This window comes from Sander vitreus, chromosome 20 (genome assembly GCF_031162955.1).
Source record: "Sander vitreus isolate 19-12246 chromosome 20, sanVit1, whole genome shotgun sequence".
NCBI classification, from domain to species: Eukaryota; Metazoa; Chordata; class Actinopteri; order Perciformes; family Percidae; genus Sander; species Sander vitreus.
The window spans coordinates 8,106,563-8,125,538 of record NC_135874.1 but is presented as its reverse complement, the minus strand read 5'-3'; the positions used below and the strand labels follow the sequence as shown (position 1 = coordinate 8,125,538).

The following is an 18,976-nucleotide window of genomic DNA, read 5'->3' as shown; positions in this document are numbered from 1 at the left end:
AAATACAATTGTTACTAGGCAAGTGCAGTCAGTACTGTAAGTATCGTGACTGTTTTCATTTATTGATTTTCATTATTCCATCAAATTGGATTTGAAATTAAACAATGACTGAGATTTAAGTGCAGGTTTAAAGTTGGGCACACACTGTGTGTTTTTATAAATCTTGTAAACCTGCAACTTTTATAGTAACTACTTTTGGACTTCTAAAGGGATCATCTGACAGCCAGATCATTGATCCTTCAGGCAATTAATTGGGTATTGTGACCCTTCTTGCACTGCAAGTCAAACAACAACCGATCTGGCACCTATTTGGCCCAATTCTAAAATTAGTTAAGGGCGACCAGTTGAAGATTGAAATCTGGCTTGGTGTGTACTGTGTCTGCTGGTTTTAATCTGAGGGTTTTTACAATTACAAATGAGTAGTACTCAAGGTAAAGAGAATAAGGAGGTGAACTGAAAGCTGAAATCCATCACTTAAACCTTAAGGTCATTGTTTGATTTGACATCCAGTGAGCTGGAGTAATGCCAAAATAATGGCTAACATAAAGCTGTCCTAAAAACACTTCACTGAATGTTTGCTTGGTGGTTGCTAATTCTGCAGGTCAATAATTTACAAGTGACATTAATCCTTCTTAACTATTCTGGTTTCTGTTATATTGAGTTAGAGTTTTAAGTTAAACAGATCTTCGTTGCTGGGGTGTGGTCCTCACAACACCACCTATTCAGGTGGCAGCCAAGTGTCAGGCGTGATGGATGGCTTACCTGTGGCTCAACATGGAGGCCACCCCGTCATGGCGCATATCTTGTTTTTACAGCCATTGGTGGAGAATGTTTACCTGTCCCATCCATCACACTCTCCCCTTCTTTCTCTATCTCTTCCTCGAGTGCCTCCAACCCCATTTCCCCCAGAGGCCCTCGCGTATCAAGTACTGTAATCACATCAGATCATTAGTGCGAGTGAATTACAGATTGGTTCTGAATGACTTTCTCTCTTTCCTATTTAGCATGGCACAGCTGAATGCCTTCACTCTGATTAATGAGGACACACACTGTAATAATACAAATAAGGAATTAAAACGTGGCTGGCTGGCTGGCTGGCTGTGTAAACATCGCGAGGCATGTCTGAGAGGATGGGTCCTGGGGCCCTGACAGCAGGATAAAGAGGCAGGAAGAGTAATGACCTATAGACACGTTCTTGACATGTTCCCATTACGCTTCTCTGTGAGCATGCATGCATGCACGCACACTCTCATGTTGTCATATACTGCCCCATGCAAATAGATGCAATGTTGTCAGGGTTGTACATTATATACATTAGTAGTATACTTGTTACCTCTTCTGGTGGCACAAAATAAAGTGCTTTGGTTAATTTTTTATTTTTTTTTCCTTGATCTTAACCACCTTGCTACTTTTCTCACATTCCTATTTTCTCTCCTTTCGTTCACCTTCCTCTCCCTCCTGGCTGTCATCCAACATTTTGTCAAATGATAACAAACACAGGTGTCTTGTGTCTTCAAACATTTGTCAAATGACAACAATTACAGGCGTGACAGAAACAAGTTTCTCAAAAACCAAACTGCGATTCAGCATTAGGCTCTTCTAGCTCCGATACGCTTATTGTATACATCAGTTTGTCTATTCTGCTCTGTCTCTACCCAAATATTATCTGCCCATTCTCACTCCTAAATCATGCCCATCTCACCTCCAGGCACTGTCTGTAGCAGGGCTCGGTGCAGGCTTGACTGAGGCCGTTGTCGTCAATCCATTCGAAGTGGTGAAAGTCAGTCTCCAGGCCAACAGAGACTCCTTTACAGAGGTTGATAGAAATATAATCCTGTAATTTGTTTCCATAGATGTCCAGTGGGTTTTTTGCCAGCATGTGACATGTCTGTCTCTTGAATTCACTCTCTCCAATACAGCAACCCTCTTCATTTGCTCAAGCAAGGCGCATAATTAAGTCAGAGGGATTCGGATTCAGGGGCCTGAATAAAGGACTAACATCGACACTGGGACGCCATGGAGTTTTCAACATGATCTACTTTGGCTTCTACTTCAATGTCAAGGATGCTATTCCTACCAGCCCGGTAATATGCCAATCAAAATCTATGATCACACGCCGACCTCCAGTGCTGTTTTTTGTTTTTGGGACAAGTGCAACCCAAGCCAAGTGACAGACACACCACAAACACTTGGTGTTTGTCACCTTGACTACACCAACTTTTTGCTAACTTTAGGCTATATGATATGCACGTGTCTCAGCCACCTCGCCAGTGAGGAATTGCAAGTGTTTGACAGTATGATTAGTTACCCTGACTGCCATGGCAAGGAGGAAGCAAAAATCAGAAAGGAGCTTGTAAGATCAGCCCCGCTAATGCCTCGTCTGTTTGCTCGTCATAACATCCTCAAAGTTTCAGATTACACATCCGGCAGCGCCTGATGGCCCAAACAAAAGTAAATTTTGTTTAATGGAAACGTTACCATACGCCAGTTCCACATGTACAAACCGGAGCATTAGATTAACTCCAATGAACTAATTGGAAGCAGACAACGGTACTATTTTCAAGAGAAAGTTTCAGTGGGAGGCCAAGCTCTGCTATATTTTCAACATTTTTCCAGTGACGCATGTTGTACAGAGAAGCAAGTGGTCATCTTCTGAATGATAATTATGTGGCTGGATGACCCAAATAGCTCTCGTCTTAGATTGTGGCCGTCGCTTTTGGGAATGATCCATTGGTGTGTATGTTGATGGAATGATCATGTTTGTGAAAGGCAAACAATTACTATTGTTGAGGCAGAAAGGGATAAATATTGTGGCCTCTGACGGCTTACAGGCTGAGCTGATAGTGGCGTTTCTCCAAAGCCTTTTTGTCAGCAACATGAGCAATCAGCTTGCAACTCAAACATGTCCATAGTCAAATTAAGCTGGCCAAGTTCAGGCTTCTCTCATATATCTCTCTACATTAATGGTACAGAGGAGGCAGATAGCACACTGCCATCATTCACAAGTCAATGTGTAAGGGGATGTTAGCTTTAGGCTGTTAGGAAGTGGTTTGATGGGTGTACTTAGGCCGCGGGTATGTTACCCCCTTCCCCACATCCCACTTGAAAAAACCAGAAGAAGTGGGATTAGCTGTTGATTTACCTCGGCTCTCAGGGTGTCCAGCCGCTTGAGAAAGGCCTGGACCAGAGAGGCTGCTGTCATTTGTAAAAATATCCCGGCCAATTAGCTGTCGGAGCTCTCCGAGTCTGGGCTTCTTTGGTACAGTAATACCCCTGTGCCGAGTCACAGCCCAATTACCCAAATTGTCCCCATATGCCTCCCCAGTCTGCCTGCATGCACCCTGTTTATAAATGCTCTGTCTTGGCTTCCCAAAGAACATGTGCTTCTGTTCAGCCAATCAAAACGCTGCACCACAGTCAGGAAGCACTAATCTGACCCCCCCGCTACCATAAAATGATCAGGGCTTTAATGCCAGCTTTGCAATCATATGCACAACCCCCCTCATGCTCTCCCTCACATATACATACACATAATGCCTGACCATTTATTTTAACTCCATGACACTACTTTCTCTCTGTTGCAGTACCCTTTATTTACTACTCATGTTTTGTTCAGTGAAATTTAACATCTGGTGCTTACTCTAGAAATCTTTCCAGTTAAATGGTGCTCTTTGAACATGCATACTTTATTTTAATCCTGTGTCTCTTCTTCTTTACCAGGACCCTACCCTGGAGTTCATGAGGAAGTTTGCTATTGGCCTCGTGTCTGGGACCATCTCCTCCTGCGTCAACATTCCCTTTGACGTAGCCAAGAGCCGCATCCAAGGCCCCCAGCCTGTGCCCGGAGAGATCAAGTACCGCACCTGCTTCCAGTCCATGGCACTGGTGTACCGGGAGGAGGGGTACGAACAAGGGGGGGATCAGTAGGGGATCATCAGTAAAAAAAATTTAAACACTGTCACCGAAGCGTCCAAGAATTAATGAGGCACTTTTTCTGCTTGGTTAGCAATTGATAGTTGGTTATCTGCCAAACTGGCTGTCAGAAAAGACAAATTTACCAGCTGCAGCTACAAGTTAGCAGGGTTTCATTGTGCGGTATGAGTTTCCTGCACTAACTACAGGGGAAGTGCATGAATAGCTTGATGCAAAGCTGTGATCCCATGAATGGAAACCAAATAGTGACGTTACATTCCGGGCTGTGTTCACCACGTGTGTGATCATACATTTCTGCAGTCTGTCAGATGTACAGTAAATGTTAACATATTTTCAAAGCTCGGAGAATGGCAGCTCTAAATGGAAGCTTCAAGGAAAAGATGTATGTTATGTTAGCAATTGCCCTAGGCTTTCCACTTTCCCCCATGCAGCTCCGCTAGACAAGGGCCAGTGAGATGTTTGTAGTTAGTAGACGCAGGAGCCTTGGGGGCTGCTGCAGGAACGGCACTGAAACATTGTCGTCGCAGGGGTGCATGGATAGTGCCCCCTCCGCCACATCCAGTCCCCTGCTCTAACGCAACACAGTCCCAGCTAATTAGTGGTCCCAATGGGAGACGTCGTTAAGCAGACCCTAACGAGCCGCGCGGCGCTCCACGGGTCAATCTAATCAGACAGAGGGCCAGGGAGGAAGTGGGTCGAGCCTTATTAACGCCATCAGTGGCGGGGGCAGGGAGCGGGACAGGGAGCACGAGGCGGAGGCAGGCAGCCACTGATCACCTTGAATGCATTAAGGGGCAGGTACTCGCCAGCGCTGGCCGTTAGACACCAACTATGTACCTGACGGGGTGAGAGACTGTCTGCCTGTCTGCCTGCCTGCCTGCCTGCCTGACAGGCAAGAACTCAGTGCCACACTCCAGCCTGTACATATACATACACACACACACTAAAGGCATAGATGGATACAAGTAGTCTTGACTGTATTTACATATTTTGAGTTTTGGTATTTTGTATTTGCACATTATTAACCTCGTATTTTCTTCTCTAGGTACTTGGCACTATACAAGGGGTTGGTGCCCAAGATAATGAGGCTTGGACCAGGTAAGAAAAAATTGTTTGTTATACTGATATTCAAATTGTCCTTATTGCCTGTTACAGCAGACAAAAAGGGTTGTTTGATCTAGACGCTTTATAGCTTTTGTTTGAATAATATTGAGAGTGGTAAAAAATCTGAAATCTATAATTTAATGTCTGGGAGTTCTCAAATTAATCATCTAGACAGGGCTTCCCAAAGCATGTTAGGATTAAATTCAACTTTGCCTTTGTGTAAAAAAAAGAGAGAGAGAAAAAAAAAAGTAAAATCCATGTTTGTTGTTTTTATCTTTACAATTTGAATGGAAATGTTGTGAGCTAGAACACCTGCCTACCACACTGTTTATAATACAGTATTTTCCTGTGTGTTTCCCAGAAAGGCCACACATGACACTAAAACTCCGTTCCTATTTGTTGGGTAGCTCACGCTGCTTATTCATGGCAGGGAAATGCGGGTTGATTCACTGCGGCTCTCTTCTGTTTGGTTACAGGTGGAGCAGTGATGCTGCTGGTCTATGAATATGTGTCTGGGTGGCTACAGAGGAACTGGTAACAAAAAAATCACAGAAAAGAAACCCAAGAGAGTGCCTTTATAGATTTCTGCCTCATTGCCCAATATCGTTAACTGACTCCAGTAACGTCAGACCAAATTAGTTTGTTCGTTTGTTTGTTTTCCTTTTTTACCTTGAATCACAGTACTGTTCTGTAAAATACCAAATCAGAATTACAATATATCTTACAATGCAGCTTTCTATGAACAAACTACATCTTCACCCAAGTTACTTTCTCAGGAATTCAAAACAGCTGTAATGTTTGAAAACTGACAAATCATTTTCTAATAGAAAACAGGTTTTTAACAGTGGGTTTCTCAGTAAGCTCTAAAGGCCCTGAAAACCTATTTTCTCTATCAGCTTCTTACTATGAGTAATGGGGTCTTACATGAACTCAATATTTTTCGCCAAATTTAGAACAGTTTGGGTTATTTCACATGAGAGATTAATGCATTTTGTGCTTTTTTTCCTGTGCTCCTATCACTGGTTAGAAATGGGCGGTGCTCAGTTGGAAAAGGTTGTGGGGGTATTTGCTTATGTTGCCAGTACGGTCAATCAAATCTGAGCAAACCACACCCACACAGTCCTGATGAAGCAACTTATTGACTTTTTGAGTTAAACTCTTAAAGAAAAATAACTAAGAATGTTTTTTTTTTCTCCATTAAGTTGCTTATTTAGTCACAAAAACGTGATGTTATAGTGCTAAATATTTTTTTAAAAATTCAGTGGCTTTAATGTTAAGTTTAAAATGAAATAAAACACCAAGAATGGAGTGAAGGCATGTTTTTAAAAGGACTTAAACAATTTTAAACCTCAGCTCTAGACCCACTGAAAAGCACTCAAACACAGATCATGATTATATAGCTGCACAGTACGTTATGGTGTAAGATTTGTGCGTAGTACTGTTATTACATGGTGAAACCAACACATAAGTTCAGATGATATAATAATAATAATAATAATAATAATAATAATAATAATAATAATAATAACAAGTAAGTAAGTAAAGTTTATTTGTATAGCACCTTTCACAGATAAAAATCACAAAGTGCTTCCCAATAAAACGTAATACAATACAACAAATTAAAATACAAGAACATTTAAATAATATAATAGTCATATAAACTGCTTGTTACGATGCAGCTTTTGAGGTCAGCTGCAGTGCACACACAGCCACTACAGCAGAGGAGTGTCGATACACACACACATACATAATGTTGTGTATGTACACATCTTCATATACAACATGTATACGTGATCGCAAATATATTCTGCGATCACACCCGTAGTACTGAGCCTTACTGTGTCTCAAACAAGCAGCCGCAATAGCACACCATAATTCTTAATTAGAATTATTGTGTATAAGAATTTCTTACGCCTATTGCAGATCATTTTTAATCATTATCTTTTTGCATGACTGCTATTTTTATATACCTCCTTTTAAATTGGACTCGTATGAAATATTTTATTGGTAAGAAATTGTGATAATTTGACATTTATCTCAATGTAGAATATTAGCACCTGTGAAATGTTAGACATGTATTGGTAACAAATAAAAAAAAAAAGAATCAAATTAAACTCCTCACTTGGTTTGTGTGTGTGTGTATGTATGTGTGTCCTGTAAGTTGTGTGTTGTTGCATGTTCGTCTCTCACTGGGAGCATTTCAGCTTGGCGTTGATTTAAGCGTATCACTTTCCTTCACTTAACCACTTCTTCAGCCTCCTCCTCGTCTTCTTCCCCCCCCTTCCCCTCCTCTGTCAGCTGTAGAAGTTGTTAGCCAATCGAGTGTCAGTTTTTTCTCTCTCTTGGTGGTGGGGCAGTCGGTGACTGAGCATAGCTTTAGTGCAAGCTAAAATAACATGCTCAAGAAATGCAAATGTGGCTGCAGGAATGGGTGGGGGGGGGGGGGTTACCGCACACATTCTCTCCCTCTGCCAGTCTATCTCTTAGATAAATATGCACACACGCATGCAAACACACACCTGTTGCACAGGCTTTGGGGTAGTGGCTGCTCTTATAGACTCATCTTAACCTCATCTGGTAGTTGCTTATATGGAGCCACGTTGGCATTTGACAGTCATCATTAATGTGGGAGTTTCTCTCTGCCAAAATGGAACGGCTCCTGGTTTTTTGCCCAGGGGCCTGTGATGATAGACTAACAACTGCGGCTTGCAGACTGATGGAATTGTAAGCGCTTAACCTGTCCTTTTTGTAATGGAGTGCTGAATGTGTATGTTTGTTTCAGACTTGACAGCTTGTAACATGTGCTGCATGTATTGCTGGTAGCTAAGCAACAGAGCCACCCTTCACCTGAATTCCCTGCACACCGCGCTGATCATAAATCTTCCGTAGAAAAGTACCCCTTCTCCTCCTTTTTTTTTTTTATAAATATACACCCTTTCCATGTATGTTCCTCATCTACACCAGTAACATTTCAATTGAGTGGCTCCACTTTGACAAGCCTGCAATTTGGACATGTCCTTCCCAATGTGGTTAAGGATTAATATAAATTAAGATGTCCAGGATTTATACACAACATGTAAAAAGCAGTGATTCATATCAGTGTGATTGGACACGCATGCATACATACCAAAGACACGGAACCAGACACGTTGTGATTTTCTGAGCCCAGCTTTTTCTTTTTAAGAGGTTTTACTCACCTGTGTGCTCAGTGATGCTGTTTTAAGGCATTAAGAAAACATTCTGGCTGTTGTCAGCTTCTTTTAGAAATGTTCATTGAGCAGGAACACGCATGAAGCACTGTGTTCACCCAGTACTCTGCTCTGTGTTACTCTGCAAATGGCTGTCTTGTTTCTGATTGCATGTGGTGAAGTAAAGATAACCATATGACACTGAAGTCAGACTCAACATCATTATTATAAACACGTGTCTGCCCCTATTTTTTAAAGCTACGCCTTCTAGACCCTCGTTTCCATAAAGCTGACCAACATTAGACTACAAGAGCAGGGATTATTAGACTTTCGAGAAGCTATTCCTCCTGTCTAGAAAACACACTGTTCCTATTTATTTTTTTTAAATACTGGTGTCAATTAAGACAACCACATTTTAATTTTGTTGCATGAGTCAGAGGAGACTAACAAGACTGTGCTCAGATCATGTAGCTTAGTTGAAAGGAAAAGTTGTTTGGCCTTGTTGTGTGTAGGCTGAGGTAAAAAAAAAGAGAGAGAGAGCATGTAACGACTTTTTCATGCCACTCAGAGAGTTAACCATCATTTACTGTACGTGATGGATGGTGGATGGTAAAGGGGTGGCCGTGAGGGCTGGCTGGTACAGCGAGTATGTGATCATCACGTCTCTGTGATGTGGTTCATATACGGTCAAAGAAACACTAGGATCCCTGAGCAACGGTCCGTGACCACTGGATGCGGGGAAGAGTGCTTTCCAAGTCAAATCAGCTCCTGCATGGGGAGGACTGTTGACACTGTCACATGGAGGGGCTGTTTACACTGTTTACACTGAGGAATGGAAACATGGGACCATAACTAAAGCAACCACCCTCAGCAGCACGTAATGCTATGTAAAAGAGCAGGTGAGCAATATTATCAAGTTATTAATATACAGCTTTATCTCCATGACTGAGCCCAGTTTGTTTAACTCTCTGGTGTTGACTGCAGGGCTAGACAGGGCTTGCCAGACGCACTCATAATTTATTACACTACACTTTCCCCCTTCCAAACTTTGAGAAAGTATTTTTGCATCACTTTGCAAACATGTCATTTGTCAACTGGGCCGTGTGCTTTTCTTTTGTAATGAACACGTTGAGTCGGCCCTGCTGAGCTCTGTTTGGGTCCGTTTGTGGCTGCTGAAGGTTCGTGTTTAGGTTACATGTCTGATGACCCTGGAGACCGCGGGCCAATGAGCCTTTTTGTGGCTCTCTGAATGTACATGGACTCCACCTCACCCCGGGAGTCTTCGGCTCACAGATCTCAAATTTTAATGCAAGTGATGTTCTAATTTACTGTGTTTTAGACACAACTAAATGCAACTGAAAAATATGATTGAAAATGTTGGTGCATGACATAAGACCTTTGCTATTATTACGATAGTAGGGCTTTCAAAATCATATCACTCCTTTATAATCCCTTAAGGTGGCCTTTTTGTTAAGTTCAAAAGAAAAAACGGTGAAATTAGAAAATAGTTCTGTAATACTACTGCATTTTATATTTTTGACTTGATTTTCAACAAAAAATATGTGCTTCAGGCCCTAAATTTATTTGAGGAAATTGTGCAAAAATCTATTTTATCTATCAATATCTATATATTTTGGACTTTTATATACATACGCATTTTTTTTCTTTAAAACATGTATTCCTTCAGGCTTAAATGTTTATGAATATAGAAAGGGCCATATTAAGTGTAACGAGGTGAGGTTGTTTTAATGACTAAAACAATTTTTAAAGAATTGCTTTATGTGGTGACAAGGCTTGTGTGTGCTCGAAGCATTTCTGATGAACTTTCCTACTGAGCTGTGACGCTTGGAAAATAGAAAATACAGGCCTTTTATAAGCATGCACATAGATTTTATGAAAAACTGTTTCCTGCTCATGTAAAACAGGCCGGCAGGCTACAGTACCCCGGATTTACCTGAAGTTAGCCACACTGACAGAAAGGGAGAGGAAGGATAAATATTGTATGCCTCTTCTGTTCTCAGATTAAAAATGTTTATGATTAAAACAACCGGCAAACTCCACGAAGACCAATACCAGCCAAACAATTTAATAAGATACATTCAATTTCATTGTGCAACATTTGTCAATTGTTAATGCTCTAGACTCCAACATAAGACCAATGCCAATTTTGTCTAAACGTGCGTGGAGATTCCCATGCTGTCTGTAAGGCGAATTGCACTTCATTCAACGTACTTTAATCTAATAAATAAACTTCTCGCTGGAGCTCTTGCATAGGCTACATTTTAAGAGAAGTGGGAAAACAATGCTCCATAAGACAGTTACTTTTATCAAAACATAACACAAAAAAGCATACAAACATTTTAACAAACCAATAGCAATTATTAAGCACCCTGAAAAACTAATGCAAAGTTTTCCCCTCCTTGATTGCTTACTCATGAAGTTATACATTACCCCATTTTGCCCAAAGACATTTGCAGAAGTGTGCAGTAAAAAATCTGAGAGGAATTGTGTTGATGGATGGAGGAGCAGTCATACATCAGTCCTTCAGTACACCTGTCTGTCCTGCAAGTTCTTTCAGACAACAAAGTTTGTAGTGAAAAAAAATGACTGTTTATTCCTTGTTTGTCTTTGGTCGGACTGTGTGTAGCAGAGGAAGAGGGGCAGAAATATGGGTCCTGGGGCCGAGTCCTTCATGGAAAGGAGGCAGTGGGAATGAAATTCAGCCAGGGGGGACCGACTTAGTGTCTCATGTCCTCACTCCCCCACCCTCTCTCCCATCAGTCTGACTTCACAGCGCCGAGGCAGTGACTGGGTGGATGGCGTCACGGTTGGCTGTCATGCTCTTGAAGGCCAGAGGGGTGGTGATGTCACAGTTGTGGGGAGATAGAGCACTGCCACTGGCCGGCTGCCATGTGGGACCGGTCACATAGGCCGACGTGGTGGCGCTGTACCCCATGTAGGGTGACACTTGGGTGGTGTGAGGGTGGTAGGGAGGGATGCTGGGTGCTGTGACATAGCTGTTCACTGTGGGCAATCCATTCGGCGTCTGGGAACAAAAGAGAGGAAAAACTTGCGTTAGACGTCTGAAATGTCACTGATAACTTCTTTTTTTTGGGCCCCCTGCTCGGTGTAGAAATGGTTAGTGATTTTCATTCTGTGGTTTTCCTCAGATTTGAAAAAAAAAAAAAAAAAAAGAAATTATTTGCGACAAAAACTAGTCACTTGACATTATTTGGTAACCCCCAACCCAGGTAGACACACACAAGCAGCTGAGTTATACAGTAATGGAAAAAAGCTGTAGAAGAACGTGAAAGGAGAAGTGATTGAATTATAAAATTCTAACTTCACAGCCACCACATAAAAAAACCATTTTCCCAATTTTGATGAAAGTATGAATGATCAATTATGCGCTCTCATGCCCCTGGAACATATTAAACATGGATAAAAACCATACATGCGTGATTGCCCGTCGGTCTATGGGACTTGCTACCCAAAAGTGGACGTTTAGTCCGGCGGCGTTGATACACCACGTCAGACGATGGGAGACAGGGTGGTTGGGGGGCGCCACAAAACAGATGTCGTGAGAGATTGAGAGTGAAAGGGCAGGAAGAGGGGAAATATGATAGAGAATAAGTCGAGGGTTCGGAGCATGAATGGGCTTTGCTTTTCTGGCACAGCGACAGGACTTAACTTGAGGAATTCACCAAAGTATTTCAACAGGGAGGCCGAATTTCTGTTGCTGGGTGGTCTGCAACTACCGAGAATTATTTCTGAAAGTGAAATCTTTTCAGTTTCTTTGACCTATTTTCGTGTATTTTTTTTTTAATAGATATGGAAATGATACTATAGGCTGAAATTTGCAGTGCTTATAAACCTTAACCATGAAGAGACAGCTAGTTTTGTATGTGTACGCACTCGCTTGTGGGGGTCTGTGGGTCTGTGTGTGTGTGTGTCTTCACTTAGCTCAACAATACTGAAGCTTATTTCACAAAAAGCCAAACAGCATTGAGCTGTTTTAAAATGTTTTTTTTTTTTTGGTCATTTAAATCAATTGGAAAAATGTTTAAGAAACATAATGAAACGCACCATAACACACACAACTACAGTACACACATAATGTGTACTTTACAACTATACACATATACAAAATAACAGGAAAGACCTTTCAGTGTAATGCAATCCCTAGACAAACCAGCAATGACCACAGAGTTAAATCAACACCTGTCTGACACAATGTCAACCAAATTTAAAATGTTTACAAAGGGTGTATTTATGGCTTTTGTATCAGATTGCATCATTTGTCCACCCCTGAAGTGATATACATACACACACACACACACACACACACACACACACATATATATATATATATATATATATATATATATATATATATATATATATATATATATATATATATATATATATATATATATATCCCTAAAACTTCACTGTATCTTAGAATTGTTTTATTTAATATTTATATATCTATAAAATATATTATCTTACCTAACACAATGCAAAATTTGTGGATTGTTTTTAAATCTCTTTTTTGATAAATTATTTGGATTATCTTCTTTTTGTTCGTCACAACATTTGAATAGTAATACAGGTGTTCATGTTTTGATGTCTTTTTGAATGGGTTTTATTAATAACAAGTAAACCCAGAATTGAATCATGAATAAAAGCATTGACGCCATTCATCCAAATAATTCCAACTCAAACGGATTCACTTTGTCACGCTCTGATCCCATTGTTTATACGTCAAATAAATCATTAAAACTATTTAAAAGCGCGTTAGTCTAGCGCGAAAAAAAAACAAGTGTATGTGTTCAGAAAAGCATGTTTAGCCGAAAGTTTCAATCGTTTTCGTAACATAAATGGAATCCCATCCAAGCCGCCGCGCGCGCACTGAGCTCGTGACTGAACCTTAAATCTATTTTAATGATGCTCTTCTTCTTCCAGAGAAAACCCTAAGAGTCCCATGGGTGCATCTGCCCTCCAAACAGCGCCTATAGGCCACATGTTACTACTCGCAGCCTCTGGCCTTGTACAGAAATAAGTGGATGTGACTCATGTGATGTTTGCAGTGTCCCATTTGAGTAAAACGTACAGACAGTCACCCTTAAGGAGAATGTAAGAGTTAGGCCTTTAGCTGTAAAGAAAAGGTGGGAAAACGTGACACTTTGTTTTGGAAATTTTAAGAAAATGAACAGCAGTTTTCAGCACGCCCCGTGCATGTTTCTCTCAAAAACACAAATGCACATCTATTTAACATTAGATCTGTGTGAGCAGGCTGCAGTAGCTGCCTATACAAAGCCACGGTTAATCCTCCAGCCTTTACTTGCTTCACCATCCTTTGTTTTTCTTGCAATAAACTCTGTAATTTATAGAGTTGTTATTTTCTGCATTTAATGGCTCACTTCTGTTTTTGTACGGTTGGTTTTCTAACCGCTCAGACAGTCAGTGTGTCCACTTTGTGCTGGAACTTCTACACGCTACTAATCTCACACGCATCGGCCCAGTTTTCTGCGTAACGAGCATGAAAAGTGCCCCCGTCATAAAGTGGCAAAATAAATGATGCGGCATGAAATAGTTTTTCTTATTGTCTGTAACGAGAATCGCACGCCCTGTCAAGAGAAGTGAAAACAAGGACGCATGCGCGCGCACACATGGGGTCATCATAGCCCATATTTACTATACTCCAGAAAACCCCAAAAAATAAAAGCCCATTCAAAAATGTTTACTAAAGTTAGTTTTTGATAGAAACTTGGAGACAAAAAAAAAGCCAACTTGATTTAGGGACTACCATAAAGGTATTTATACGTATGGCGTATGACGAGTTCTTAAAAATTAGGAAAACTTAAAGTATTTTTAATTAATCTGAATGTGTATAATGTGTGAAATTCGGTGCATTTGTCCCAACCCTGCTTTTCTTTTTAATTAGGCTATTTCACGTCTTTTGTCGAATTCAAAAACTCAGTGTACAATAATAATTAATGTGCCGAAAGTTTAGGCCTGCACGACAGTTGTTTTAGACAAAATATTAGCTGCTACATTTTGTCACAATAAACATAAATAAGACCAATCTTGCAGGGGTAAATGTTCCTTCTATGCAGTTCAATATCTTGGCTCACACCCTGCATGGGATTATAGCACTGGAACCAACCCATTAATTACTGTAGGCCTATGTCAGAATAATTTACTAGGAAAATAAAAACAGACTATATACTAGTTTGCTGACTCTTACCTACAGGAAGTGGAATAAAAAATATTGTATTGTGTGTGTATGTATGTATGTATGTGTATATATATATATAATACAAATAAAAGTACCATTACCAGCTACCCAGAGAAGGAGCGCATTAATGCTGTGGCATTCCCAAGCCAATTATCAAAATATTATAAAGAACTCAAGAGATCAGTTAGATTTCTAAAAAAATAAATAATAAATAAAAAATAAAAATAAAAAAGCTTTCCAGAAATGTGGATATACTCTGGTCACTAATTTTTGCATTTTAGGTTTAAAAAAAAAAAGAAAAAAAAAGAAGAGGTGTCCATTTTTTTTTACCTGTGTGTATTTTGCCTCAGGTTCTAAATGCGGTTTATCCACGCCATTGACTAGTGAAGAGATTGCTGGTGGAAAATTAGTCCTGTTTATAGCGCTCCATTCTTCTAGTTTGGCACTGGAAAAGGATGGACTGTCACTAACTGGGGGGGCAAAAAAGAAGAGAAAAGAGAAAAAAGAGAGAAGAGAGGGAGAAGGAGATTTTAAGATCAAGAGGAAAATGACCCGCACAGGCCGCTGCTTCTAATGCATCCATCAGGCGCAGATTAGCCAGGTTGCATAAGACCATACTCTGTGACATTTTGCACTAAAGCACTATCATTTTTTTTTTTATTTTACGCACAAATCGCTCATATAGTATCCAATGGGCTTTAATATGCGTAACGTTTTTATAAAGCTTTTCTATTCTTGATCAATTAAACAAAAATACCAGTTGTAGTATCTAATGCAATATTTACATAATCTGATGTTGACACAGTACTTTCTAACTCTCTGCAAGTGAAATATTATCTTCCTAAAATATAAGTTCTACATATTTTCTCTTGTTTCAGTCATTTTCTTCTTTCAACCATTAATCAAGGAACGTGATCAGGCCTCAACTTTTTCTGTTCGGGATTTAAACTAATAACACTAAACTCTGAGAAAAGAAAAAGTGAAATGATCTCACGATGATTCCACGTGCCTTAAAGTAAATTGAATGAATGAAACTCAATGTTCTGGTTGCTCCTGAAGATCAGACAGAGGCCCAGCTGAAGATGGGCAGAAGTGAGGTGACTCTCTGGTGGGTCAGGGACATTTGAGCCCACCAAAGCGTCTTCTTGTGGGACAAATTAGATTTACTTTCACCGTCTCCCTCCTTTGTGCGTGATGGATATTCTATTACACAGTCCCAAACGTTTACACTGGGAAAATCGAGCCCACCAAAGTTATAATTCGATGAAGACCTTTTTTAAATATGCGCTTTGTACATGTTGAAATGGTATTTTTGAATGTTTGCAACTGAATTCCCCCACAGCAATGTATGCAGCATGTGCGTTTAAATCCGTGTTCCCGCATGCGCGTCAAGTTAAATATTGCCTCAAGTAAAATTACTAATAGTTGGTGATTATTAATACTGCACATTTAGTCTTGATTTTTAACTATTGCATGCTATTTTTAACAATAAATGTTTTAATAATCTGACTGGTGAAATCACTTTGATGCAAATAAGCTCTCACCACCTCAAACGTACTGTAGAACTTAGCATCCAAAAACCTGCCACAAACATCTGCTAATAATTTGGAAATGCACAAATTGTTTAAAAAGGCAGCCTTTTAAAACACATTCCTCCCCTTGCGATTTCTCGTGGATATCTGCCTTGCATTTGTCTTGTTTAGGTTGTCCGAGTTAGGTTCTCGCATGGCGGTGGAAGTGGAGAGGAGCCGGGGCGTGTTTCTGTGCGTGGTAGCCATGAATCCTGACAGCAGGACTGCTTGCAATGGACTGACAGCACTTCCCTTCCTGCCACTGGAAAACAAGCTCTCAGAAGAGCCCTTTCACAACACCGAGCCGACCATTAACACTGATTTATGCCGGATCCTGTTTCCAAAACAGTTGTGGTCTTGTGCAAGCCAAAGCTATCTGGGCCTACCTGCATGCGACACATATACGACAAACCCAAAACATGCAGCAGAAAACGCATCTTAATGTGAGCTGGTTGGCTCCTTTTGGGCCTAGATCCCGGTTAAACCTGCTGAATACGCAGCCCTGCACAAAAATGTCTGGCTCCAAGTCATGGCAAACATTCAGCACACCTCATTGTGATGCACTTCATCTCACCGCCTTTCCCTCCGCTGTACCTCTAATATTCCACATCCGCCTCTTAATTATTACTGCAAGCCGGACCATCTGTTCCTGGACTAACCTGCCTCCCTTTCAAATCAATATCAGCCGGCAGGTCAAATGGCATTTAAGCGATCTCCCTCCATAGAGGCCTTTGAGTTTATAACATCCCAATAGTAACTTTCGGGCCTTTTTAAAAACAATTACAGTAATTCAAATGGAAAAATAAATCCACTTTCTCTCTCAAACACACACATTTGCACTCTTGCGAGCAAACCCCTCTTCAAAAGTTGTTTAAATGTAGTGCAATAAACAAATGCAACCGCCCTCCATGCAGCCATTCTTACTTTGTTGCTCTGTAATAGACCGTATCCCCAGAATATCTGTCACAGAGTGCGAGGAAGGCCATATCCTGTGCATGGCCATGTGTCCGGGAAGAGTGGGCATGCCAGGGGGAGTGGGCACTTTGGATGTCGGGTATGAGTATAAGTGGTTGTAGGGTATCGTTGGTTGTGGCGGTGGGTGAGGCGCCTGCTTGCCCGACTCATACTGGCTCTGCTGGGACAGATTCCCGATCTTGTTGCGGAGGATCCGACTGATGGAGCTGACGGAGGGCAGATTGAACTTGTCGCAAACCCCATCGGCGAGTAGCCTATCCCGGATCTCCCAGGCAAAAATCCCCGGGTCTCTCTGCTTGTATGTCCGTATGTGCTTGACCACGGTGGGTGTGGTGACCCGCGGCTTGCTGCCTCCGATGGCCCCCGGGAGGATGGAGCCGGTCTCGTTGTAACGGGCCAGGATCTTGCTGACGCAGCCGTGGGAGACGCGCAGCTGCCTGCTGATGTCACACGGTCGAATACCGAGCTGGGCCAGCTCCACTATCCTGAGCCGGATCGCGTTGGGGAGCGGCCTGCCGTTGACGAAAACACCGCCGAGTTGGTTCACCTCACCGAAGGCTGGCTCTGGTGTCAAAAACAAACACACAGACGGGCAGAACAATGAGACAGCGATTAGGTAACCGACCCAAGGCCCCACCACAGACGGCTTTAACCCGGGTGAAACCACATATTTAAAATGCCTGATATTTCTTACCAAACACATAATTGTATAGGCTACCATCAAAGACGGTAAATATGTAAATTGTTACACTGTGTTTTGTCATTTATATAAGAACATTATGTAACCAAAACTCTTTAAAGTGTCTAAATCGTTTAAAAATCCATCTTTAAGCATGGGTGCATCTTTTTAAGTTTTAAGTGTTTTCACCAAAAAAGTTCACTCTAAAATACAAATGTATGACTTTGAGTTGTGTATAATGCTTTTGTAAAAAGTACACACCAATAGCTGACTGATAGGCTAGTTGTCATGCACAATGGCTAAACTTCACACGTATGTCAAAACTCGTGCGTAACTGACACATGTAGTAATTCGGTCTGCTGGTGTCTCCCCACTGGATTAACAGCTAAAATGACCCGCCGAAACATCACAGACAGGCGATATATCTCGGTATATTTTCCCCCACCTTGTCGTTGGACCGTTCGCTGCATCCCTGACAGGAAAAAAAAAACAAAAAAAAAACGATCCAACATTGAACTTACCCATCGTGTTAAAGCCGCAAACGAAGAACACGGTGTCCGGTTTGTGCCTCCTGCGTGGATCCTGCTCCGCGTCCAGCGTGTCCACTGTCCTAAACCGCGTCCAAGAAAATCTTCTTGCGCGATAAGGAACAACGGGGACAAAATTCTCGATCTGTTTCCTGACGGCGCTGGAGACAGGCTTACATTTCAATCTGTTGAAATGAGGAGGTTGGACTTCCAACGCTTCGCCCCCGCTGATTGGCTCGGCTCTCCAATAGACTTTCGAGATTTCTCAGAGCTGCGCTGCTATTGGTCCAAAAGTTTGACATGACAAGTTCACAAAGGACCCCCCCCCCCCCTCGTCCTGCTGTCTCCCATCTGAAAGCAAAGCTGGGGATATACCACCATGGATGCGTTTGTTATTGAGACAGATATGGTGAGTATAAAGCAATATCAAGATTTTGGATCAGATCTCTCTTTTCAACAGTGATGTGGCACTAAATAATAAAAAAAAGATGCGTAAAAAGATCCAGTATGTGACCATCACATGGAAAAAATAATCATGAAAACACAAACTTCTTCAATTAAAGCCCCATGTAACGTATCATTCTTTTAATCTTTGTTTTATTTTTCATAACAAAGATAAAACATTTCAAACAAAAAAAAAAGTTCAAGTTCTAATATGAAAACAAAAAGGTGCAAAACCTGAGTTTGAGTGGCTTTTACGCTCCAATACACCATCCTTGATCTCAACCTTTTAAATTGCATCATTAAGGAAATGGGAG

General features: G+C 41.2%; 2 protein-coding genes across 4 annotated transcripts in view; one reads left to right on the top strand and one right to left on the bottom strand.

Annotated features, from left to right (window-relative positions):
- The window catches only part of slc25a21 (solute carrier family 25 member 21), a 103,782-nt gene extending 96,627 nt beyond the window's left edge, over nucleotides 1-7,155 (top strand). For all 3 annotated transcript variants that reach the window (XM_078278309.1, XM_078278308.1, XM_078278310.1), the window contains exons 7-11: nucleotides 1,709-1,816; nucleotides 1,920-2,084; nucleotides 3,721-3,902; nucleotides 4,979-5,031; nucleotides 5,514-7,155. In XM_078278309.1, the coding sequence (XP_078134435.1) occupies nucleotides 1,709-1,816; nucleotides 1,920-2,084; nucleotides 3,721-3,902; nucleotides 4,979-5,031; nucleotides 5,514-5,575 (570 nt within the window). In that variant the 3' untranslated portion in view covers nucleotides 5,576-7,155. The remainder of the gene's footprint in view (nucleotides 1-1,708; nucleotides 1,817-1,919; nucleotides 2,085-3,720; nucleotides 3,903-4,978; nucleotides 5,032-5,513) is intronic.
- Nucleotides 7,156-10,982: 3,827 nt separating this feature from the next.
- pax9 (paired box 9) lies at nucleotides 10,983-18,452 on the bottom strand. Its single transcript, XM_078278311.1, has 4 exons — nucleotides 18,213-18,452; nucleotides 16,962-17,576; nucleotides 14,797-14,936; nucleotides 10,983-11,271 (listed from the first exon to the last, which is right to left on the bottom strand). The coding sequence occupies exons 1-4, from the start codon at nucleotides 18,214-18,216 to the stop codon at nucleotides 11,014-11,016; spliced, it is 1,017 nt and encodes a 338-aa protein (XP_078134437.1). The 5' UTR covers nucleotides 18,217-18,452; the 3' UTR covers nucleotides 10,983-11,013.
- Between the last annotated feature and the right edge of the window lie 524 nt (nucleotides 18,453-18,976).

What these genes read in the sequence shown, in the direction of transcription:
- pax9 (XM_078278311.1), bottom strand. An exon ending in GTCTATTACAGAGCAACAAA is followed by an intron (nt 14,937 to 16,961) that starts GTAAGAATGGCT and finishes TTGCCCCCCCAG; the next exon opens with TTAGTGACAGTCCATCCTTT. An exon ending in CTGAGGCAAAATACACACAG is followed by an intron (nt 11,272 to 14,796) that starts GTAAAAAAAAAT and finishes TTTTGTTCCCAG; the next exon opens with ACGCCGAATGGATTGCCCAC.